Source organism: Zophobas morio, unplaced genomic scaffold, assembly GCF_036711695.1.
Source record: "Zophobas morio isolate AGI-343-1 ecotype UQ-CSIRO unplaced genomic scaffold, CSIRO_AGI_Zmor_V1 ptg000017l, whole genome shotgun sequence".
Lineage (NCBI taxonomy): Eukaryota > Metazoa > Arthropoda > Insecta > Coleoptera > Tenebrionidae > Zophobas > Zophobas morio.
Genome location: NW_026972122.1, coordinates 11,644,574 through 11,670,628, shown reverse-complemented (window position 1 = coordinate 11,670,628; position 26,055 = coordinate 11,644,574). Strand labels below are relative to the sequence as shown.

The following is a 26,055-nucleotide window of genomic DNA, read 5'->3' as shown; positions in this document are numbered from 1 at the left end:
TGGTGCAAATTGTTGCAGTTACTGTGCTGGCGGAGGTAGACGGCCAACTTATCAAGAAGGTTGCTAAATGGCTGTAACAAACGAGAACAAGTGAGACTGTAACCATTTGCGAAAGAAATGATCGAGGCTGGTCGTGGATTATGTCAACAGCATGTCGTTACAGTGGATAGGCGTGTAGAAAGAAACGAAGAAAAATGGTGTGGGTTAGCAGCACGTGTGTTGTAGTGTACAGGGTGTTGTGCATTCCAACAGAAATTAATTTTTGTGGAAATCTTGACAAAAAAATAAGAGATTTATTGGGTGTGTTTTTTCTAAAATACAACGCTTTCGTATTTCGCAGAGATTTATTTTTTCTTGTAACACTAATCTACGAAAAAAAACTTTATTTTCTACTACTAACTGCGACTAACAAAATTGTCAAATGATAATAAAACACTAACTAGAATTTCTTCATCTACATAAAAAATTTGAGGAATTTATCTCAAAGTTGTAACATCCATGGTTTGATAATAGATCAATAATTTTCGAGGCACGATTGTAGAACGAACTTTTACAATTTTTCTTAAAACTTACAATGGAATCTTTTCAAATTATAGTATGACACTAACATTGATTTATTGACTAGAACAGCGATCAAATTTATGTGTTTATAATTATATTGTTCTGCGAATACAGTTGTTCTATAAATAACATAATATCAATGTTGTTACAATGTACGCTACATAATTTACCATTACAGTTTTCGTTTTGGACCAGCTTCATTTTTTACCAAGATTTCAGAAGCGGCCTGTGTAGTTTATTTGTTTATTTATTTATTTTTAATGGTATAAATAGTAGCTGATGGACCGGATTTAACAAAACCTCATAAAGATAAATGTGTTTTAACCATTTACCATGCTAACGATAACCTTAAAACGTTTTCAAAACAAGTCTGGATTTATAGGTTAAAAAATCAATACGGATTAATAAACCACAAGTATAGGATATAGTATGTTATTTTATAATATTTACATAATGTTTACTATGAAACATTTTGACATCACTTTCTTGATGGGGATGATCAGTCAAATCTTGTTTAGTGTTTTACCATACAGGTACATGATATTCCTAACTTACTCATAAAATTTGATAACAAGACCTATTTTTTCATTCTTTAGGGGCATGAGACGTCGAGAAGACATCTTGGAAAATTTATTTTCTCCTTTCGAAATACATAATCTATTGAACCTAGAAGACAAGTGCATTTTTAGTGTATACAGAATACTGAAAATATAATTAGTGCAAATATTTGGACTTAAACTTGCTTCATTAGTAATAATATATGTAGTAACAATTTCTTTTGAATTTAAAAAAAAGCGTCTGCCATTTTTTGCGTTTTCCAGCTGCGCATATTTTAAGAAAATTAAATATTAAATTAATTAAAAAGTTCTCCTTTATAACGATTTTTGCATACTGTTTTTATTGCGTACTGGTTTTGGAGTCAATCTATATTAATGCAAGACAATGAGTTAAAAGTAATGTCATAAAAATAGTCCTTTTCGCTAAATAATAATAATAATAATAATAATAATATATAATAGTAATGTATAAATTTCTGATAACGTACTACAAATATATCAAACCAATCTTTGCTGCAGAATTTTTAATATTTTGTCATTTACATACAAAACTTTAATATGCTAGTATTTTCCAAAGCGGCTGTAAATCGTACAAGTTTATCAATAGTTTATCAATAAATCAATAAAATTTGATTTTGCTGTTTCTATAAATAGATATCTATATTGTTCCGTTGTGCGCAATCACGATGACGATGCCAATGTTGTCGTGTAAATTATATTCTTATTGAAATTTTTGATATTTTAAATTTCATTGTTGGCAATTCCCAAAAATTGTGAATTTTTATTTTTTTATTACTCATATAAGTTAAAAACGTAGATAATACCAGTCACAGGGTAAGAAAAAAAAGTGGCTCATGAGGGGTTCGAACGCACGACCTTCGCTCTAATCATCGGAGCTATTCAATCGTTACTCTGCGTTCTTATATTATTACAATTTGAAATCAAGGCGGATTCACAAACCACAAGTACAGGAGAATGTTATTTAATCTGCCTAATAAATATCAACATAGACGACATATACAGGGTCAGTCACTAAGCGGGCGTTTCTCGAGATTTCATTAATTATTAGAAATAGAAGAAAAAGTCAAAGGCCAAAGTTGTACCATACTCTAAGATTGTTTTCAACTACACAGAGTGTCAGGCGTAACACACAACTTCGTTTTTTTAAACGAAACATGCTATATATTTTTACATATTTGGATTGGCCTCTTCTCAGGCTTTACTACTACAGTTTATTTTTGAAATACCGATGCGACGTTGCCACGTTATTCCAATTTTCTTGGAACTTTTAGCAATGGAAGAGTTCACAAAAAAATCGCACTACGGTTATTTTTATCATTTGTGTCACAATATTTTGTGGAAAAATAAATAAAAGTACGTGCTTTGTTGTGGTATTATAACTGAAATTAGATTTTCGTATCCGGAGTGTTTATACAAATTATTTAAATTGTTACTACAATTTTCAAATTTCTGTATTTCAATTTTTTTTTTTCAAATAGGACACCCTATATTTTATTTGCTGCATCTTATTCTATTATTGTTCTCTTTCTTTTTGTTTTTAAAGTATTTTCGATTTTTAAAATTGATAGTTGTTGCCATTTTTAACTTTGTTAAGGAAGAGAGACATCCATATATGTAGTATAAGAATGAGAATAATAAATAAGCTATAATAATAAAATATAGGATATTTTATTTGAAAACACCGAAAAATCGAAATTTGAAAATTGTAAAGTTTTAGACTTTTTTTATAAATACTGTGTGTAGTAAAATTTAATTTGATTGATACCACAACAAAACGCGTACTTTTATTTATCCTTCCACAAAATATTGTAAGACGTACTTTAAAAATAACCCTATTGCGATTTTTTGCAAACCCTTGCATTGCCAAAAAATTTCAAGAAAATCGGAATTTCAAAACAAAATTGTAGTTATAAAGCCTAGGAAGAGGCTAATGAGAATTTGAAAAAATATATAGGGTGTTTTATTTAAAAACTCTTACTTCTATGTTACACCTTAAAAATATAACACTGTGTATAGTTAAAAATAATTTTAGAGTATAATCCTTAAAGAACCACACAACTTTGGTCTTTAACTATTTGTTGCATCTCTAATAAAATTAATGAGATATCGAGCATCGCACGCTTAGTGACTCATCCTAGACATACGAAAACGGGAGACCCATTTTTCATACTTCAGGGGCCTTGAAATGTCGAGAAAACATTAAAGTCGCCATCCGACGGATGTACCGTATTTTTGGATATTTTACTTTTGGGATTTTTCGGTTTTCTTCCAGTTTTCAATTTTTGGAAATTTCAGTTTTGTTTTTCCAGTTTTTCTCCTCTTCACTTTTACAATTTTGACATATATATATGTATTTGGTTTTTGCAAATTTTCAAATCTGACTTTTATGAACTCTCAGTTTTTCTATTTTTCATTTCTTCAATTCTTCAATTTTTAAGTTTTTAAGGTTTATGATTTTTCAATTTTTGAAGGTTTTTATTTTTCGACTTCACTTTTTTGACTTTTGATTTCTCAATTTTTCAATGTTTTAATTTCTCACTTTTTGGATTTTGCAATTTTGAGTTTTTCCATTCTTCAGTTTTTCTTTAATTTTTCAATTTTTTAAATTTCAGGTTTGGGTTTTTTCAAATTATTTATTACTCCTATTTAATTTTTCCGTTCTTTGTTTTTGGATATTTCAGTTTTGGGATTTTTCAGTTTTTCCATTCTTCAGTTTTTCTTTCATTTTTCATTTTTTCGATATCTCTGTTCTTCAACTTTTCGATTTTTGACTTCTGGGTTTTTAGATGTGTCGATTTTTTAACTTGATCGAGGTTTTGATTTTTCAATTTCTCGATTTTTCATTTCAATTCTTTGATATTTCAATTTACCAATTTTTGAATTTTTCAAATGTTTCGATTTCTTAATCTTTCGATTTTTTGACTTCCCGGTTTTTTCACTTGTTCTTTTCTTCAAATTTTCAATTTTTTATAATGTTTCATTCTTTAAATTTTTATATTTTTCAATGTTTTGGTTTCCCGATTTATCGAATATTTGGATATTTGGATATTTTGAGTGTTCAGTTCCTCAATTTATCAATTTTTTAATTTATAACTTTTCGATTTTTTATTTTGGACTATTTCGGTTTCCCAGTGGTCCCATTCTTCCGTTTTTTCGTTTTTTTACTTTTTCGCTTTTAGATTTTTCGATTTTCCAATTTTCAACTTTCAATTTTTCGTTTTTTCGATTTTGGCCTATTTTGGTTTCTCAATTTTTCGATTTTTCGTCTTGATGACTTTTCGATTTTTCGATCTTTTGTTCTTTTGATTTTTCAATATTTTGGTAAAATTGCAAAATTCAAAAATCTAAAAATTAAAGAAGTGAAAAACTGAGAGATTGAAAATCGAGAAACTAAAATTTGAAAAAATATCTCAAAATTTTTTTGAATTTCCAACTTTTAGAGCTTTCAATTTTTAATTTTTGTAACTTTTAGATTTGCAATTTCTCTCGTTTCATTTTTTTATTTTTTCTATTTTTTTAGTTTTTTGGATGTTGAATGTTCTGATTTTATAATTTTCCTTTTTTTCGGTGTGAAAATTTTAAACTTTTAGGATTTTTAATTTTTCGTTTCTTTAATATATAATTTCCAATTTTTTCAGTTAATCAGTCAGTCAATCAATCACTAAATCCGTCCTTCAGTCAGTCAATCAGTCACTAAGCCAGACTCAGTCAGACAGGCTGTAGGTCGTTAGGGCACTGAATCAGTAAGTCACTAAGTCACCAAGTCAATAAGTCACTGAGTGAGTAAGTCACTAGAATGTCACCTAGTCACTAATTAAGTGAGTCAGTAAGTCACTGAGTCACTAATTCAGTAAATCACAGAGTCAATAAGTCACTAAATAACTAATTTGTTAAGTCACTGGATCAGGAGATCACTAAAACACTCTGCCAAGAAGTCACTTAGTTACTAAGTCATTGGTCAGTCAATAACTTAGTTAAGGATTCACTAAACTGCTGCGTCATTAATGATTTAAGTCACGGAGACACTAAATCCCTAAGTCACTTTTTTACGGGATAATTGAGTTTCTACGTCACTCATTCGCTAAATCACTAATAGATATTAAATCAGTAAATCTGGAAGTCACTGAGTCGCTAAGGCACTAAGTCAATCAGTCAGTCACTGAGTTACTAAGTCAGTCAGTCAGTCAATCAGTTACTAAGTCAATCAATCAGTCACTAAGTCACTTCGTTATTAATTTAAACGTCTAAAAATTACAAAAACGAAAAATTGTAAAATAAAAATTTGCAAACATCGAAAAACCGAAAAATAAAAAAAATAGAAAATGTAAAATTAAAAATCGAAAAACTGCAAAATTGCAAAATTAAAAAATCAAAAAATTGAAGAAATGAAAAATCGGAAAATTGACAAAGGAGAAGCTAAAAAGTGAAAAAGTATCTGAAAATTATAAAAAGAACAATTACATAATAAAAATTGAGAACCTAAAAAATCGAAAAATAGACAATTTGAATTTCGACAAACTGTAAAATTAAAAATCTGATAATTGAAAAACCCAAACAATTTCAAAAATCGCAAAATTAAAGAAACAAATTAAAAAATCGATGTTTCAACTTTTTTAGTTTTCATTTTGAATGTGTCATAATAATTATGATTTTGAAAATTTTCACTTTTTCCTTTTTATAATTTTAGAATTTTTCAGTCTTTAATTTTTCAATTTCTCGAAGACCCAGAGACGAAGAAAAGAGAGAGTGGGTGGGCGGGGCTAGTACCTGCTAAGATAAAACTGATTTTGGCAAATGATATACCCTCTAAAAATATAGAGGATGGCTGGGCGGGGTTAGTATTTGCTAAAATAAGATCGACTTTGGCAAATCACATATTCTTTAAGAAAAGAGAGGGTGGGTGGGCGGGGCTAGTACCTGAGAGTGATTTTGGCTAATGATGTATCCTTCAGGAAATTTAATTAAATTATTGCATGAAAAGTCACTAGAGGCTCCAAAGCACTTTCAAATTCTTTCTAAACAGGAATACCTAGTTGAAAAATGGTCCAAAAATGTTAAAAGTGCCAAAATTAGTTTTATATTGGGTGGGCGGGGCTAATTATTTTCTTCTGTTGGTTAGGAGGTGGAAAAAGTAAAAAAAACGCCAATCGTAACTTTTTTTTTCTTATACTATTCGCTATAAAGTTTATTTCTTATTTCAGGTGCCTGACTTAACTTGACTTTTCTATTGTCCCAATTAAACCAATTTTGAACATTTCTGTGAATCTACAAGAAAATGTCTTGAACTAATTTTCGAAGATTGTTGAAAAATGGTCGAAAATCTCACAAGTGCCAAAATCAGCTGGCTAGTACTTGCTAAGAAAAGACTGATTTTGGAAAATGACATACCCTCTAAGAAAAGAGAGGGTGGGTGGGCGGGGCTAGTATTTGATAAGATAAGAGTAATGATATATTTTTTAAACTTGCGATTTTTCGAAACTGAAATAACAACGTTTCTGGACATCGGGGAAATGTGTATAATCCACTAGATTATTGGGGAATTGTGCACGGAATTTATCCCAGGTCTCCTCAACAGAAAATTACCAAATACCATTGCGAAAATATACCTTAACCATAAAGGCTTTATTCCTCGTGAATTACGCTGTATATCCACAACGTCCGATTCATTCGTAGACATACGTCTACGCTGTCATGGCTAACTCGATTACAATCAATATTGATCACGCGATACATAGAGTGACGCCCGCGACTGTATTAGTATAATTAAGTAGGAATGTGTGAATATACTGTAGTAACGCAGCGAACATAGCCATTGTTTTAATAGATAACATGCTTGTACGTAACTTCATTACATAATACTAACTAGTATACAGCAAGTTTGTGTGCTACGATTCGTTAATTTAGAATTACTGGAGTATCAAATTAATGTAACAGTGACACTAAAATACGACATACGTTCAGTGATGCACAGTCCAGCTCAAACGCAAATGTTATTAATACTGTTTTTAATAAATAACACCTGTTATTATTTTAACACAATAATGAAGTATGTAAGTAATACTCCAGATGAGCTTCACCTAACAACAGTTCTTCCATGCCGTGGGTGGTGTCCCGTTTCGCACCACGAACCACGAGTCGATTCGTTTAAAGTGTTGGCAAGCGTGTCGATCTCTTTATTAATGGAATTATCACTTAATCGTAATTAACGTCGCAAATTTCGTTTAAATGTCTGGCCACGAGTGGAATTAATCAACTCGCAACGTCGTCGCTGCCAGAATGGTGGAGGCGATGGTACACTTTATCGCGTCGTGCTCGGATTGGCTGATGTGCTGATGTATTTCGCAGATTTATTAAAATAAATTGAAAGCAGCGGCTCGGTTATATTCTATGGAGATAAGTAGAACTGATCGTGGCCACCGTCTCATTTCCTGCCCAGGGCCGATGCAGCAACCTCGCATCGGTCGGTCCTCCGGCTTACCCGGACTTATCTGTTCCTGCAACACCCGACATTACTCACAGACATGTTCCTCGTAAATCATCCCTCCGTATGGGAAGGTGTTTATGTTTACTGCTAAACGCCGATACTGTGGACAAAATGTAAAATGTTTGTTTGTTTTCGAAATTGTGGAATTTTACAGTGGTATTATTTGGTCACGCGTAGACAATAGATTTACTGCCACACATTTTTTTGTTGACATAAATAGATTACATACAGTGGTTAAGAATGATTGCATGAAGTGGTCACTCGTTCTTAGTAATTAAGAACACCGAAATCCAACAGCGGCAAAATATTCAATGTGACGATAAGGATTCAAGAAGGGGTATGCGGCACATTCAACTATTCGATCGATGATTTCCCTCATGTTTCTGTCAAATTAATTATAAATTGTCACATTTATAACATTCAAAATGTTTGCAGTTAAAATCAATTTTTCTGATTTTGTTTATAACTGAGCTATATTTTCGAAATAGACAGAAGGTAAATGTGGAAGTCGTCGATTTAAGTAGCTTGGGATGAAATCTGGGAACAATTTTCCAACATCGTCGACTATGCCCACTTTACAATGCATTATAACCATTACATATTGATTTCCATGTTCAATAAATTTAATGCAAGGCCATATATACTAATCTAAATCCAGGCGTCGATTACTGAAATATTTGTCGCAAATACCACTCGTGATTCGCAATTTTAACTCTACAAGATTTTACTGCCTAAATTTTCCAAATTTTTGCTTAAGTATTTTTTTCAAGCCACTCGCACAAACTGCGCTCTTTTTATCAAAGATTAATCCGATCATAAAAATGCAACTTGCGCTCGTAAAATTTTATAGCGCAACGCTTTTGCCAAAATTTTGGCAGCTTTATCGCTTGTGAAACCTTTCAGCAATCGCGATGTGATATATCATAAAAATTGACTCTGTAATTTAAAGGCGAATAAATTATAATCATTCACACTACGAAACATATTTTTTCAATCTTACGTTGTTTGAATATTAAAAAGTCACGATCATTTAAATACTTACCATATAAATAAATGTTTTCACCCACACTGTTGTCAAAATTCTTTGTTCAGGTGATTACATCGACAATAATGGTTGAAGTCGCTTTGGTGTCGATATCCATGTACTCGTATCACAAATACTTATAAACATAGTGACACATGGTGAATTTTTTCTGATTCTCATCGTGATCGTTATCAGTGGATGTTCTTTGCATTTTTCTTTATTGGTGATTAAGTATGCGATGGGCCAGCAGGTGAGATAGAAATATGTTATCTTTTATCTGTAGGCGATTACTTCATGCTGGCATGTCAGTTTTATGTGATCTTCTTAATTGTATAATTTATTTTATGATTCGTCCGAATTTATAAGTGATTTTTTTTAATTTATAATGCGTGATAAGGTTCATCCATCTGCTTGTTGTTGGTTTAACTGTTCTCCACAAGGTGAAACTAAAGTTTGTAGCGCTTCTTGTGTGATGAATAGATAGATGCATTAGCGGTGTTTTTAATGTCATGCTGAAATTGCAGACGCCCCCTTTTTAGAAATTCTATCAGCATGGAGTTTCAATTACTTTTGAAGAAGAACCGAGCGTGTGTCTGCAGTTGTATAGGTTTAATAAGCGTTTGGAAAGAATTGTAAAAGGGTGTTTTATGTATACAGAGGGTTTTATGCCAACTGATTGCTAAATTACTTCAAACTAAAATACGTATACAAAATAAAATAGTGAAGATTTTACGAAAAAAAAAAAACTTGTAATAAGATACACAGAAAAACTTGTCAACTAGATACGCTTTGAAAATCGCTTTTGACATCCCAGAAATATGACATTTGTGACATTTTAAAATGCCTATTATTATAGTAAGGAAGAAACAATAATCGTGTTATTAAAGGGACAGTTCTGATTCAAATTAAAAGTTGCCTTCGAATCCGCTAGAACGATAAAGGCTACTTCGGTTTTATGATGCCCCTAAATAGATCTTATTTTAAAGATTCTGCTTTGCTTATTTCCGGTACAGTTTAGAGATTATTTCATCCAAGTGATATGAAACGCCCTTCATTCTTATACACTTCTTATTTTGTGTGTCGTTTATTTTCATATTTATCAGTATTACTATACTTGTAGCGTTAGTTTTAAAAGAGAAAGAGTAATTTTGAAGTGTTTGTTAATTTCGTCAGTTTGTTATTTTGTTATTTAAACTCGTATGTATTTTCCACATTAATTTAATTAGAAAGTCGTCGATTTTTGGGGCTTCGTATATTTCTTAGTATGTGGTAATTTTAAATGAGCAATTGTTCTAATGCCAGAGAATGTTATTAATAATTACATAATGCTAACCAAATCTTCAGTATCGTTTACGTTGACCCGTAAAACCTCATCACATCGACAGACCCAAACGTCTTCTAAAACTATACACTGTATATTTCCGATAAACACTCACTTTTGTAGTTTTTGTAGTTAGTTTGAATGTTAATTCGATGTACTTGATGAAAATTCGAGCCTTTTTGTCTTATAAAAAGCACATTATTTGAGCTGATTGCGAATTTTCGATTCTGTAAATTATTGTAACTACACGAGGTTATTCTATATAATTATTAAAAGATAAGTTATAATTGTTTACATTAACTGGAGGTGTTCAAAATGCGTACATAATGTTTAATGACGTCACTACAGGTGACCTATATGGTTACGAAAAGTAGTTTGTTAATTTCCACACTAAAGTAAAATAAGTTCATTTTAAATAAGAAAAACTTTTGCGCAACAACGCAGATCATTTAAAAATATTTTTCAGAAAACTTAAGTGCATGCCATTAATGTTCGAATTATAACATGATTTACACATTGTTTGAATGAAATGAGGTATTAACTGTCGATTCTATTGTTGATGTGTTTCTAGAAAATCGTTTACTAGAAATAGTTGATATTGTTGTAATTGCTGTTTAAATATTTTACATGGTGTAACTAATAGTCAAGGGCCACAAAAATTGTCCCAGATTTTTTTATGTCAAATATCAACTATGTCAGCTGCAAAACTGTAAAAGTAGATACTAAATAAATGGTGGTATTATCGACAGATTTTTTTAACAGTTAATAACGTTCATTCTGAAATTTAATGATGGCGCAAATATTTTAAGTTAAAAAATCAAATAAGAAAAAACAACAATCGTTTCTAAATTACAGCTTTTTCATAGTGCATAGTTTTTATTTATTTATTTTTTTGCATAAAAATATTTTGCAAAAAATTTTGTAATAGCCATTGCGTTTGCGTCGCAGAAAAATTAACAATGGATGAATATGTATAGTAATAATTTCATATCTACACATAATCAGGATACCTTTAAAATACCTCTTATACAGCCATGCGTTTGTCAAGCAAGTTTCATAAACAATTAATCGGCTAGACAGGTTTACGACATTTTATAATTTCTTCAACTACCAACCTTGTAAATGAACACGTTTCCCGGTGAAAAATGTGTTGAAAGCGTTTTCAACACATTTTTCACGTTGAAACGTGTTCATTAAAGAAAGAAGAAATTAATTTTGTCGACCAATTTATGACACACGTATATGTGGCTTGTCTTGGCTAATTTGTGCATTTCTGCCTTAAGCAGAGCACACACGTAAATACTAAGTTCACTATCATAAATTACCAGTAGCTAGTCGCTAACGTATAAAAAAAATAATAGAAAAAAATAAAGACGTGGACAGTTGGTAATTTGATACATTTTCACACTTGGTTGAAGGTCATAAAATCGGCATATTTCTACTGACTTAGTTAATAAAGTGAGATTGATGACATTTAGATGCTGTTCCTGTTCTTAACGGTTAATTTTTTCTTCAAAATCTGCCACCTGTTGAATTATATTGGTGATTTTTTGGTAACCATAAGGAATAAGAATCCACCCACGTAAAAAAGTTGCTCCACCTAGTGACATCATTTTTGAAAAAATACAACATTTACCAAGTTTATATTTGTGTATCTAACACTCTAAGCTTTCAACTACAAACCTCAAGGGACAATACTAGGCTCCCTATTGTTTCAATTGTACAGAGTGAGTCACTAAGCGCGCGTTCCTTGATATCTCATTAGTTCTTAAAAATGGAAGAAAAAGTTAAATTTGTTTTAACCCTTGCATTGCCAAACAATTTCAAGAAAATTGGGATAACGTGGCAACATCGCATCGGAATTTAAAAAATGAACTGTAGTTATAAAGCTTAGGAAGAGGCTAATCAGAATATGTAAAAATATATATGTAATGTGTTTCACTTAAAAAAAAAAGTTGTGTGTTACACCTTAAAAACAAAACATTCTGCATACAGTTAAAAATAATTTTAGAGTATAGTCCTTCATGAATCGTACAACATTTGCCTTGACTTTTCGTTACCTCTCTAATTATGAGATATCGAACACCATGCGCGTAGTGACTCACCCTGTATATTACGAGTTGTCAAATGATATGACAGGATTTAATCTGGAAACTACGTATAATGTTGGCTGATAATACGAGCTTCATTTGTACACCTAATTATGATGATTTCCAGTCCAAAATGTATTATATCTGTATATTTAACACCTTGAATAGTTTCCAGGTAAATAATTTTTGGCACTTTGTAAAATTGTGTATATACATAATTTGTAATCGAGTCATTCTGGGAAAATATGTAGCATATATTATTGATTAAACAACACTGATAAATGTAAAAAATGGTAAGTGTTAGAGCAAAAATTTCAAACACATTTTAATAAAATTTTTAATAGGATAAGTGTGAAATTACAAGAAACTGGTACAAGATTAATTAATTTTATTAAATAAAAAAAATAAATTAGAGTAAATGCTGAGAATGTTGGTCATTTTGTTGTAAGCATAAATAAGCTCTTCGTATAACTCCAACATCTCTGCATTATTTAACGACATAAATTCTTTTTTAATTTTCAACCTTAATTCCTCCAAATCGTTGACAGGTGTTCGGTAAATTGTGTTGTTTAATAGGGCCACAAAAAAGTCAGCAGGGGTAAGATCACAAGATCTCGGGGGCCAGATATTCACGGTATTTCAAATAATGATCCGGTTGTCTATTCTCGTAACATTGCTGTTGTGGTCCGAATCGAATGCGCTGTAGCTCCATCATGTTATACACCCTATAAACCAATTTTTCAAAGTTAAAGGAATCTAACACTGTGCACTGTTTTTTCTGTGTAAATTGACTTGTCCTACTGAATGTATGTTTCATTATTATTATTACCATAATGTTGTTGAGATGAGGATTCCAAGAAACCATAGTACTGTAGTATATTTTCATGAAAAACACGACTGAGTACTGTAGTATAGTTTTATGCAAATACGATTGTACAGTATGGAGTATAAATTAAGAAATCTTGTAATCGGCAACACAGCAGCCCACCGCTACAGCCCATATAGAGTTGTCAGAACTGTATGATACAAAAAAGTCATTTAATTGCTTATAGTGTCGTCAACTCAGAAGTCGATTGGAAGATTAGTATAAGACGTCAATATTTTAACTGTTCGCAGCAGCTTCGCAGCATTCATCGCTTCGTACAGTCCATAACCAGAACACTAAAGATCCCATGTAAGGAGTTTTCTCTTAATCTGTTGCTTAGTAAATCGCGTTAAGGAGCAAAGCAGATTCTCGGATACGTTACAAGCATCAAGCCGAGCTCCGGCAATATTATATCGATAGGTAATTGGTAAGAGTCGATCGTGATTGAATCACAGCGGTAGTCTTTTTGTTCGAATGGATTTTAAATTGAATTTCTGTCGACGCTGGGCCCGCTGTGCTGTGCCACATCATAGTCTTGTCCCGATACCTTTTAAGTGTCGTTATCGTCTCATCGCTCTGTTCTACACCGCTACAGTCACATCACATCATGACGAGCGCTTCGTCGCCCTCCGACACCCATTCCACATACCTTAAGTTAATTTCATAATAAAAACGGAGATAGACCGTAAAATTCTTATTATATCGCACTTTACATGCTCGAAACTAACGCGACCTGTCATAATTTAACTAATGTTGTTATTAACCTTCCAGTGTGAATTTTCTTATTCTCACGTTATTCCGAGATGGCTATCTCTGCATCGACAACAGTTATCGTCGCTGAAACAATTTAATAGCGAAAAATTGGGTCGACAGGAAAACCCTGGGGACACTTGATGCTGCAGGTTCAAGTTTGACTGTTTACGGTGTCATAAATTCATAATGCAAAAAAATGGGGTTTTGCGCCAAGTATTTTGCGTAGAGAGGGGAGGAATCTTCACTCGGGATTTCTCAAAATGTGTACATTTTTGTTCTATTATTTCTTTTCCAGGAAATTGAAAAATTTACACAAGATTGGAAGAAAAGTTATACTCCTTTTCTAAAACAATCGATAAAATATTATGTATCGGTACATTATATTTATTTTGAGACATCCTGTATCCTTAAAGAGTTATGAGTCTAATAGGTACAGCGCATACTTATATCTGCGACACTGACAATGTTGATACAAGTTTTCAAATTTTTGTGGTTTCTAAATTAAAGTGTGAAATCTATCTGTATAAATATCATGTTTTTAGGAAAAATTTATGGCGCAAAGATATAAATATGGATGCATGATTAAACCACGTATAAAGGAACACAACAAGTTGCAATTCAAGATTAATTACTTAACAAAATTTCGAAATAACGTCAGCAGTTTTTGGAAGTCATCTTAACGATAATGTCGATGTACCTAGGTAGGTATAATTTTTGAATGTAATTGGTTCTGTAGTTTCTGAGATTATCTGCGTGATAAAATGGTCAGCAGAAAACAATAAACTGTACATTAGTCGTAATGACTAAAACAGTTTATCTTAAGTGTTGCTCATGAAGTAAAAAACACTCGATAAAATAGTGGGACAATCGGCATTTAAACCAACGCATCACCAGCCTGTTCTGGTGCAGAAAACACCTCTACCTACATTGAAACGTTTCCTTGTAAATATGTCAAAATATTATTAATTATACCTAAAGAGCATAAACTATATTTATAAGAGTTTTTAATGATCCCTAGGAAGTTGTTTTATTCTCTTTCATTTTTTCTTGGTTACTTGTTCACCTTTTTACTGTAAATATTGTTATTTATAATTGAAGTTTTAATTTCTTTAGAACGATGTACTGTTAAGTTACCACTTCCTGAGGATCAGCTAAAGAAGTATAGTCATCGAATCCATGGGGCGAATTGCTACTTTCATATTTAATTTCTCGATTTTTCAATTTTTCCATTTTTCAATTGTACAGTTGTCTGGTATTTGAATTTTACAATTTTATCAATTTAAAATTTTTTAGATTTTTAAATTTTTTATTTTACGAATACAGTTATCAATTTTTTCAATTTCTTAATATTTTCAACTTAATGATGCTTCAATTTTACGATTTTGCCATTCTTCGATTTTTAGCTTTATAATTTTACTATTTTTCATTTTAAATAAGTTCGATATATTTTCGATTTTACGATTATCCAATTTTTCAGTTTTGTAATTTTACAAACTTTAAATTTTTTGTTCTTTAATTTTTCAAAATATTGATTTTTTAGTTGAATTATTTTACAAATTTTCATTTCTAAGGGTATCCGATTTTTCAATTTTTGATTTTTCAGTTATCCGAATTTCATTGTTTCGATTTTCAATCTATGATTTCCTAATATTTCAGTTTCAATTTCCAATTTTACAAGTTTTAGCTTTTTCAGTTTCAGAATTTTGCAATTTTTTGTCTTAAATTTTTTTATTTTTCAGCTTTGCTTTTTTTACTTCCCGAGCGTAAGCAAAGGAAGTATTGTACTCGAGTCCGTCGGCCGACTCTCTGCTTTTACATTTTCTTGACCTTTCATGACCCCTAGAGGACGAAGAAAGACCTATTTCTTCGTCCTCTAGTTATTGTTAAGTTTTTAATCAAAATGTATCTGTTTATTAACCCCAAAAATTTGATTACGTCATCTCAAAAATTTGCGGAATAAATTCTTTAGAAAATGTGCAAAATATGTGAGACTATATCTACTTGTAACTTATCATTACATTCATATTTTTTAGATTTGCTTATACAGGATGACCATAAAAAATTAATGAATCAGTCAATTTATTAAAGAAAGTGAAACCAGAAGCGAGGGAAGTTCTATCGAAATAAGTTTCGACCAATTTTTCTATTTTACAATCGTCTGATTTTTCAACTTCAATTTTAAAATTATAAGCTTTTCATATTTATTATATTTTTTACAATTTTTAGACTTCTCAATTGTCCAGTTTTTAATGAATCAGTTTTTCAGTTTTTGATTTTTCAATATAAGATTTTCCAATTTATCGATTTTTCAATTTTTCGATTTTACATTTTTCGGTTGTTTGATTCTTCATTTTAATAATATTGCAATGTTTCATTTTTACAGTTCAATAAATTTTCAATCGAATTTTTAATTTTGTACTTTTACAATTTTTCAGGTTTTTGATTTTTATGTGTCATTATTTTACACTTTTTCGTTTTTGAAAGTATCCGATTGTTTAGTGTATCGATTTCATATTTTTTTGATTTTTCGGTTTTACATTTTTACATTTTTACAATTTTTTAATGCTTATCAACTTCTCAATTTTCAATTTTATAATTCTTTATTTTAAAATTGCTCGTTTCTTCAGTTATTCAGTTTTTATTTTTCAATTATCCGAATTTCATTGTTCCACTTTTTCAGTTTTTCAAGTTCTTGATTTTCTAATTTTGTTTTTGCTGTTTTTCGATTTTTCTATTTTGTAATTTTTTACAATTCTCTGATTTTTCAATTTTTCGATTTTAAAATTATTCGATTTTCATTTTTATTTTTATACAATTTTTTAGTTTTACAGTGTAATAATTTTTCGATTTTTCAATTAGCCAATTTTCCAATTTTGTGGTATTTTTACATTTTTTCGATTTTTTTATTATCCGGTTTTTAATGAGTCAATTTTTAGTTTTTAATATTTCATTATATCAGATTTTCCAATTTCTGCATTTTTCAATTTTTCGATTTTTCAATTTTATAATGTTGCAGTTTTTCATTTAACAGTACAACAAATTTTCTATCGATTTTTTAATTTTGTACTTTTACAATTTTTTGATTTTAAATTGTTCAAAATTTCAATTTCAGTTTTTAAGTTTCATTATTTTAGATTTTTTCGTTTTTGAAGGTACCCGATTGTTCAGTTTTCGATTTTACATTTTTTTTATTTTTCACTTTTACATTTTTGCAATTTTTTAACTCGGTTTTCATTGATCATTTTCTCAATTTTCAATTTTATAATTGTCGGTTTTTAAAATTTTTCGTTTTTTCAGTTATTTAATTTTTGATTTTAAATTTTTTTAAATTTCGATTTTCAATTTTTCAAATTTCGATTTTAAAATTATTCGACTTTCAATTTTATCTTTATACAACTTTTTAGATTTACAGTGTAATAGTTTACAATTATCCAGTTTTTCATTTTTATTATACTTATATTGTATTTTCAGATTTTTTCGATTTCTCAATTATCCGGTTTTTAAGGAATCAGTTTTTAATTTTCACTTTTTGATTTTTCAATTTTCAGATTTTTCAATTTTTCGATTTTTCATTTTTCAATTGTTCGATATTTCAATCATATTATCTTTGCGATCTCAAAATTTTTAGATTATCCAAGTTTCCAAATTTCTCGATTTTTCAACTTTTCGGTCGTAGACAAACATAAAAAAATTATAGGGTGTTAAAACTCACTTACAGGCTGCTATTTAGTTTCTTACACTGTTACTGGTATTGTATATAATTGTTTCAACGTATAAAGGTTATCAATTTATCATAAATAATAAAATGAATGTTCGAAAAATAACCTTGGACAATTTTTTTTTTCACAGTAGTGCAAAACTCCGTGGTTTCCAGTAGATAACACATCACATTGAAACTCTATTTAGTTAAAGGCAAATACGAAAAATTTTCTCTAATGCTTTATATTTTATATGTATGCTAATATGTAATTAATTTGGTGTGGTTAATTTTTCCTTCACATATTATATACAACTAAATTTGGATAGGATTATAGATTTATTTTAATAACGTGGTTTAAGAAATAAGGATCACTTTGTAACCAGAACCTGCTTTATACGTATATGCATATGTCAGTAGATATATGAACAAATTAAATCGTTTTTTGATAATAATTATGGGGGAACTTTGTGTCAAATAGACATGAATTCCCGACTATCTTGTAATGTGATCTTCAACAAACCCTTCCCACGACCTTCAGCTTTGCCGTTCTGACAACTAGTCCTGTCATAACTTGACCAATGTTGTTGCTAACCTTCCAGTGCGAGTTTTCCTATTCGCACGTAGTTATCAGATGGTTATCACCACATCAGCAACAGTTATCGTCGCGAAATAATTTAACGACGAAGAATTGGGTCACCATGAGAACTCTGCGGGACACTCGCCGTTTCGGTTTACCAAACAAAAAATTAATGACTTGTGATTATAGATTGATTAGACGAAAACAGCGGCAGTTCTAATGTGGATTCTACTTTTTCAACCGGAAGCAATTTTTCAAAGCGATGCAGCTTGAAGTCCTTGCATTTATAGAGACGTTATAATAATAAATTAGCATGGCAGACGATTTTTTTGCCAAGTCAATCTATTGATTGCTATCTCGCGGTGCACTTGTAAGGTAGTGGTAATTTTGTAATGAGAAAATATTAATGTGTGAACTTTTTGATAGGAAGGTTTACAGATCAATCTCTGTGCCACTTCTCACAAAGTTTACATCACAAGTTACATCACTTTGCTTTGATAATAGCCATTTACAAGGTAATTTATATGCAAAATAAAACTATTAAATACAAACGTTATCTGATACAGATTGAATTGATTATCGATAACGGCCCGGCGAAAATGTCGGAGAACCGATTCGTTTATTTGTTCTGGGAACTGTTCCTTTTTAATACTCGTATTTATATTTTTGTAAAACAATTTTCAGAATAGATTGTCGATAAGGAAGCAAACTAATTTATTCGAATTTAATGGACATTCTAGCAACCGAAATTAACAACACGTTACACATTTTTCCAAGATAAGAAAGAATTGTTATGAATAATGATAAGGCTGACGTATCTTCAGCTTTATCGGTAGAGCTTCGAATTCTTACTAGAAGCATTTTGATTTATGAAGCTTTTATGCAGTGATAAACGTATCTGATTGGCGGAACGTCACATACATAATATTTTTACTACTTGATCACTATTTATTGCACAGCTATAAAGTTCCGCCTTATCACACTTGTGATTTTTAAATTATAGACACTTGGTACATTAGCTCAAGTCCGGCACGATCGGCATGCAAGTACATACAATGTAATGAATTAACATCATATTTGTAAACTTTCCAGTCTGTAAATTTTCTTGAAAGTCACGAGGTAAACTTTTCGTTTCTTGAAAGCATGCGCGTTTAGCACGTAGGCGACGGATTGAAAAGAACCAGATCAAGTGATTTGTAACTTGGATTTGGCTAATCGAAAGTACTAAATTAAAATTACATACGTTAAATATATATTTTTATGGTTTTAACCTCGACGGCTCGCAAAAAGAGCAAATAACATTTTTACATTTTTTATGGCTTTCCTAGGTAAGCTGTCAAATCGATTTTAATATGTATGGTCTAGCAACAAATTCAATCGTTAGTACTGTCACCTGCTTTATGCCAAATTAATTTACATGTCTAATTTTTGCAGGTGATCCTCACGAGAAGCTGCCTCTGGATTTCCGCAATGAGACCGAGTTACGGAAAGGTAAGCTTAAAAATCGAGTTGTTTTCTTTTTCTGTGTTAATTCCCGGACTCCTACGCAGGGCAGGGTGATAAATTAAACCGATAAAAAGTAAATGAAAAAGTAAAACAATCCGCTAATCAAACAACAGATAGCATCTATCGCGGAATATTTATAAATGCAAATGAATATGAGTGAGATCTTTTTATCGTACCAAGGTCGGGCATGAATATAATCAGACCCTAATAAGTCCGGTAATTGCATGTATAATTTAACAGAAGGTGCCATGATAAAACCGTATCGAAAATAATAAATTCTAATTTATTCGAAAACTAGTTGAGTGCATGCGCAAAACTGCATGCTGTACCATCATTATCTCTTTCCTGCATTTTATATTAGGAAGTGTTACTGCATTTTTTATGTGATTAAAGTATTAGGCACACAATTCGTTTGAAAAATACGTGAAGCTACAAAGATGACATGAACAAAATATAAAAATGAGAAGATTTTGTTTTTAGGGTTTCGATATAAGTAATTATAATTACGTAGGCGTTTAATTTATACTAGTGTAATAAATGTACCTATGTAGGTACATTTTTTTCCTTATTTTCTATTTCTGAGTGTTTTTCAATTTCAATTTAATTTTTGATTGTAAATTTAATCACTATCGTATTCACATTTCAAAACAATATAATTTTCAAAAGCGGCAAGGGGATGATGTAATTTTAAAAATGTTTGGGTACTTAGTATTCCATTTTTTTAAACATATTTTCGAAAACTATAAAATGTTCAATAATTATGACAAAAGGAGTTAAAAATCAGTAAAGTAAATTTTCATTAAAAAAGTGTCACGTTCTTAAAAAAAAAGAAATGTGAAATGTCGACGAGTGCTTTTTCGTTTTACTTGTTTTTTGTTTTTTTTTTTATTTTTCCTATTTTACTGTATCATGAAAGTGTGTGAATCCTGAACCAGGTTTTCACGTTTTGACGTATAGTTAGATACATAATTACAAAAAATAAGTTGAAAAATAATTGTTTAATTAAAGAAATCTATAAAAGTTTCTTTTTATTTTTTACATAATATGTAATCATCTTTTTGGTATTTGTATTGATGAGGCGTTTACTTGTTTAAAATCGAGCTTTATTAATTATTACAAAACTAAAAACAACTTTTTAGAATTTAAACTATATATATTTTATCCTAGGGCACTCTTGCACGCGTGTTTCGGTACACGGTACCGTTTTTAGGCAGAAGTGGAACGAAGTAGTTGCCGTAGGTATTTTTAACTTTAAAAAGAAGTTGTTTTTTGGTAATTTAAACAAATTAGAAAATTACATTGTTTTAAAAAAATTAGAAAAACCCCGGAAGTCAAGAATATTGTAATAGAGTCTATCGGGTGAATGGCTACTTTCATGTTTTCTAAACGTTTCATGACCCCAAGCGTACGAAAAAGCATGTCTGCCGTTTATGAATCCGCCTTGAGTTTTTATGTTAGGCATCAAAATTTTCACAAAAAAATTCATCTATAGGTAACCACATCTTGGTACCATACCGGCTAGCGGCTTTTTTTTCTAACGCTGTGACTGGTAGATATATTTTGTTTAACTTGAAAATACAAAATCAAATTTTATAATTTTTGGAGGAAGTGGGATTTGTTAGACTGTACTTCAGGGGCGAGGGAAGATCCATCTAAATAACCTTGGGCAAATTTTGCTCTAAAATTTTGTGTTTACATAATCACTTTTTGTTATCACTGGGTTTTGCTGTGAAAAAGATCATCAACTTCACTATTTTTAACAGAAAAGGTTTCAGTGTTAAATTTAATTAAATTTGGGGTTTAGATCAGTGGTCATGAGGTATTAAATTTTTGTTTTTTCATGTTTAAATTCACTGCGTTTTATTACATTCCTAACAACTAATCTAGATTGTAATTACATGTTGTAATGCCCTTTTGATGTTGCTAGGACTTGTGCTTAAATTATATCAGAAAGTATGTTTTTTTGAAAATGAGACGGATTATTTAAAGATTTTTTTTTTAATAAATATTTTTTCTTTTAGTGTTCCGAAATTTTTATTCCTAAGAAAGTATTGTAGTAGAGTCCATCCGACGAATAACAACTTTCATGTTTTCAGAACCTTCCATGACCCTTAGAATACGAAACAATATGTCTCTCGTTTCCATGTCTCTGTCTGTCTGTCTACCTGCCGTCTGTGTCTATTTTTATTGGGCAAATGATATCTGAAACTGCCGAACCGATCGTTGTCAAATTTTATATGTTGTAGGAAAGTCGTGTAGTTCATAGTAACTTCTATTTAAATATTATGAACATACTCTTAGATTTGTGGTTCATGAATCCGCCTGATTAAATTCCATCTTAACATTTTATACCATATAAGAGCACTGCTGTGTGATAATCTGCGTGATTCTACCCTAAAAATGTAATAAGTACTAACACGAAGGTCGCTGGTTTGATTGAGTCATGGTTCACTTTTTACTTCCCGAGCTTAAGCTAAGGGAGTATAGTAATCGACTCCATCGGACGAATTGTCCTTTTTATGTTTTCTCGACGTTTTAAGACCCCAACAGTACCAAAAGGTAGTCTCCCACTTCCGTCTGTGTGTCTGTCTGTATCCATTTTTATTAGACACGTAATCTCCGAAAGTGCTGCACCGTCACCCCATTTTCTCGAACATGTGAAGAAAACTCGTTCAAATCAAACCAATTTCTACGTGACATTCTTTCGATGTATAAACATAAATCAACACTTGAGCTTCAGATTGCTATTACCTAGTGCTGAAGGACATTTTATCTCGTTAGTTATGTGCTTTAAATATATTCCACATTGTCCGTACGGCGCAGGGGCTGCGGGGGTGTTACTTTACAGCGGTTATCACAGAACGGAAAATCGTAAAATCACATTTTATAATTTTGGCGGAGCTGGTTTTGGCGGATTACACTTATAGCCTTCGACCAGTTTTTTATTGATCAAATTAAGAACTTCATTTCAGAGAAAGTGTGAGAATACCCATGTCTCTATTTAATTATGATCAAATAAGAATAATAATAATGATATTCAAAACATTATGTTCCATTGTGGCTTAATTAATAATTTTATTCCTCTGTTTCGAGGAGACAACTCATTCAAATTATACGAATTGCGTGACATTCTTTCGATATATAAACATAAACAACCGAAGTTAAGCATGTACACTGATAATAATATACTATTTTCCGTCGGTTATCTGCTTCCTTGGAATTTGCGCCGCCGCGACGCAGGGGGTTCGGGGTGTCATTTACACCACTGGTTTTTAATATAAAAAGATTACCAGAAAAAAATTTTTTTTTATAATTTTTCAAAGAAGCGGAATTTGGTGGACTGTACTTCAAGGGCGAAGGAAGTTCTGTCAAAGTAACCTTTTTTATTGAACAAATCTAACATGATTCACAGCATTTTTCCGAAAATTTGAGAATACAGTAATGTTGCGCCTGTATATATTTAATAGTAAAATAATAATTATTATAAGAACAGCTACTTACCCAAAATAATATTCAGAACGTTTTGCCCCATTCTACGTTAATTAATAATTTTAGTCGCCTCCTCTGTTTTTTGTATCTATTGCCACACTATTGGTTATCTGCACACTTTTTTGTTTTCTAATTTGCATGTGTTATCGTAAAAAGGAATAAAATTCTCAAAATTAAATATTATAATTTTTTGAAGAAGCTGTATTTTAAGGGCGAGTGAAACTGTTTATTCGCGTTATTAGAGTTCTTGAATGCTATTGTAAAAGCAATTATTAATTGAAAACAACTTCACACTCTGTACGGAATTTTTGTAACATAAGTCTTCGTAAATTAATTATTACATACATTGTGTTTTTTATCGTATGGAAATTGGAATGAATGTGATTAAAAAAAAAGAAACGAAAAATTGTACACATATATTATAGTGTTCAAATAGTACCAGGGGGTCGATTCTCGAACTCGTTCGCAAAGATGCGAGTACGAATAGATGCGCATGCCAAGATGCTATTCGAAACGAAAATCCGTCTTCTTGAACGAGATTCAATGCGAATAGCAACCCGATGCGCATACGAACGCCTCTGTTCGAGTGGCGATATGGCAACAGCGGTAAAATGCAGAGGAAATTTAAATGCAATGGTTGGCAGAACTCACGCGGTGTCGGTTTGAATCTAAGAAGGACTATTTTAATTTGTTACCTTCAAATTTATTAAGCAGCAAAACACGTATTAGCAGGATTGGCTCGATTTAAATTATTGCTTTAAAGTATTATTGTTTTTTTTTTAAGTTTTCCTTACAGTTTGGAATATGCAATGCATATTACGGCCCTTTTAATGCAAATTTATATCAAAATAAGTTGAACTTTAACTAGAACACAATATTTCCAACAAAATGGAACGATAATTTTTTTAAATTGTATTTTAAAGATTATAGGAGTGAATATTATATTAATAACACTATCAATTCCTTTTTTGCAATATAAATTACAATAAATTCTCTTTATTGTTCAAAACTAAGAAGTACGACTCAAGGATGACATTAAGTCGGATACTTACTATTTTAATTAGGATTTTAATTCCAAATAATTGACAGACTAAAAAAACATAAAAAAATCGTAATCAAAAAAAATTGTTGATTTTACGATTTTATGCAACCCTACGTATTTAATACAAATTATTGTGATTTTTTTACAATGATGCAGATACAAACTTAATGTTTATTTTTGAGTGGGACCACCACAGCCAGCAGGTATTTGCATATTAATACCTTTATTACTGCGTGTACTCTCCTAATTTATAGAAAATTCTTAGGGTTTGGTTACCCGATATTTATTCAGGTATACTTATGCATACCATTACAACCGTTTTGTACAGTAAATGATCTTTGAGAATTCATTTTAGTTTTTATTTTTGAAACAACTGCACGTATACGTATTTGAAATGTTGGCAGTGGCTAGCCAGAGTCACCTAAAAATTATTGTTACAACCATAATAAGAACGTGTTAATGTATTAGTAGAAATTACCCAAAATATCGTAATAGTGCGTTGTTTCTTCATACATATGTAGCTATTATGTGTACTACACAGAAATCGGCTGTTTCAATTTAAAATTTTTAAATTTGCTTCACAAATGTCAAAATTGTAAATGAAATTATAAAATTCCCACAATCAAAATGATACATTACAATTTGTGTATTTTTGGAATGGTAACCCTTTCTATTAATGTATATTAACAGATACAGCAGATTAAAGATATTATATTGACATTAACACAGAACGACCAAAACCAAACAGAGTTTTAGGTTAGCTTTCACCACTCGCAAACCAAAATGCGATCGCATCTACCCACTCGTAACTTGACGTTCGTATACGCTCGAACATTTGCGTATACCAACGTGTGCGCGCGCTTCGAGAATACCGAATCTTCAAAACCGTTCGGAAATTGGTCACTTGCGTATGCGGAACTTATTCGAACGAGTTCGAGAATCGACCCCCAGAAGTGCAAATTGAGGTGTACAAATTTCGATATTATGTATGAAGTTGAGTATTTAAGTACGTTTTTTTTTTGAGATTGTTGAGAGATGCCCGTTTTAAAGAGTTTAAAAACTCTAAGAATCAGCACATGCGTTAGTTCGTTGGCTATATTACTATAATAAACACCTATGCATAGGCGTCGAGTAGCCATTGCAATTCTCGAAAATCTCGAGCAAACGCTTGTTTGAATGCAAATGCTCGACCTTGAGCAGAGTTTGAACGAAGTTGGACACGCCTCGACGTTCTGTGGCAATTTTCTAACTTCAATTGAAAATTCTGTTTCGTGGGTGTCATGTCATTCTCCAAAGTTTTGACGAAATTGTTGTCAATTTTTGGATATATTTGTTAATTAGATAAGGACGCCGCTATTTATTATTAACTCCAAAATATGAATACATTCTGACCTCATATTCGCGTAATAAAGTTGATATTACTAAAGGTTAAAACAACATCCTGCTGTAATTTTATTTTTCGTTTTGGCATGGTATGACCAGTTTTGCTTAAAGAGGACGAGTATATTGTTTATAAGTATTTTGTAACTATTTCAGTTATTGTGAACAAGAATATTTGTAATCAAATATGTTTTTATGAAAGAAAAATAAAAAAATTGTGTATATAAATTATAAATGAAACAAGTTAATATAGATGACAACTGTTAAATAGTATTAAATATTACTATTGTAATTTTGGAATATAATGATCAAAATTTTCTTTATAAAATACATACGTATGAAAACTTGATGTAAAGAATTTACATTTTACATGTTGTGCATTATTTCGTTAAATATTCAATTCGTAAAGTAGATACGTTTTTGCAGAATTCTTGCTGAATCCCATTCAGAAATTTGTTGGTTTTACTGGTCGTCTGTTTTTTGCAATAAACCAATTTTATGTGTCGAGCACACAGGCAGATACATTCTTTTTTAATCTTGCCTTAAAGCTTTGCCAGGATTTTATCGACCGAATAAGCTTGTATTCAGATTGTAATAAATATTTAGAACAAATATGTCACTAGCTACAAATAATTTAATAAACTTTTTGCACTAATTAATAGTCTAATAAAATTTTCGATAATTA

The 26,055-nt window shown here is 30.9% G+C and overlaps 1 protein-coding gene across 2 annotated transcripts in view; it reads left to right on the top strand.

Moving 5' to 3' along the window:
• Window positions 1–26,055, top strand: part of LOC135130324 (zinc finger protein ush) — a 249,252-nt gene that overhangs the window by 100,768 nt on the left and 122,429 nt on the right. For both annotated transcript variants that reach the window (XM_064057689.1, XM_064057688.1), the window contains exon 2: window positions 19,388–19,444. In XM_064057689.1, the coding sequence (XP_063913759.1) occupies window positions 19,388–19,444 (57 nt within the window). The remainder of the gene's footprint in view (window positions 1–19,387; window positions 19,445–26,055) is intronic.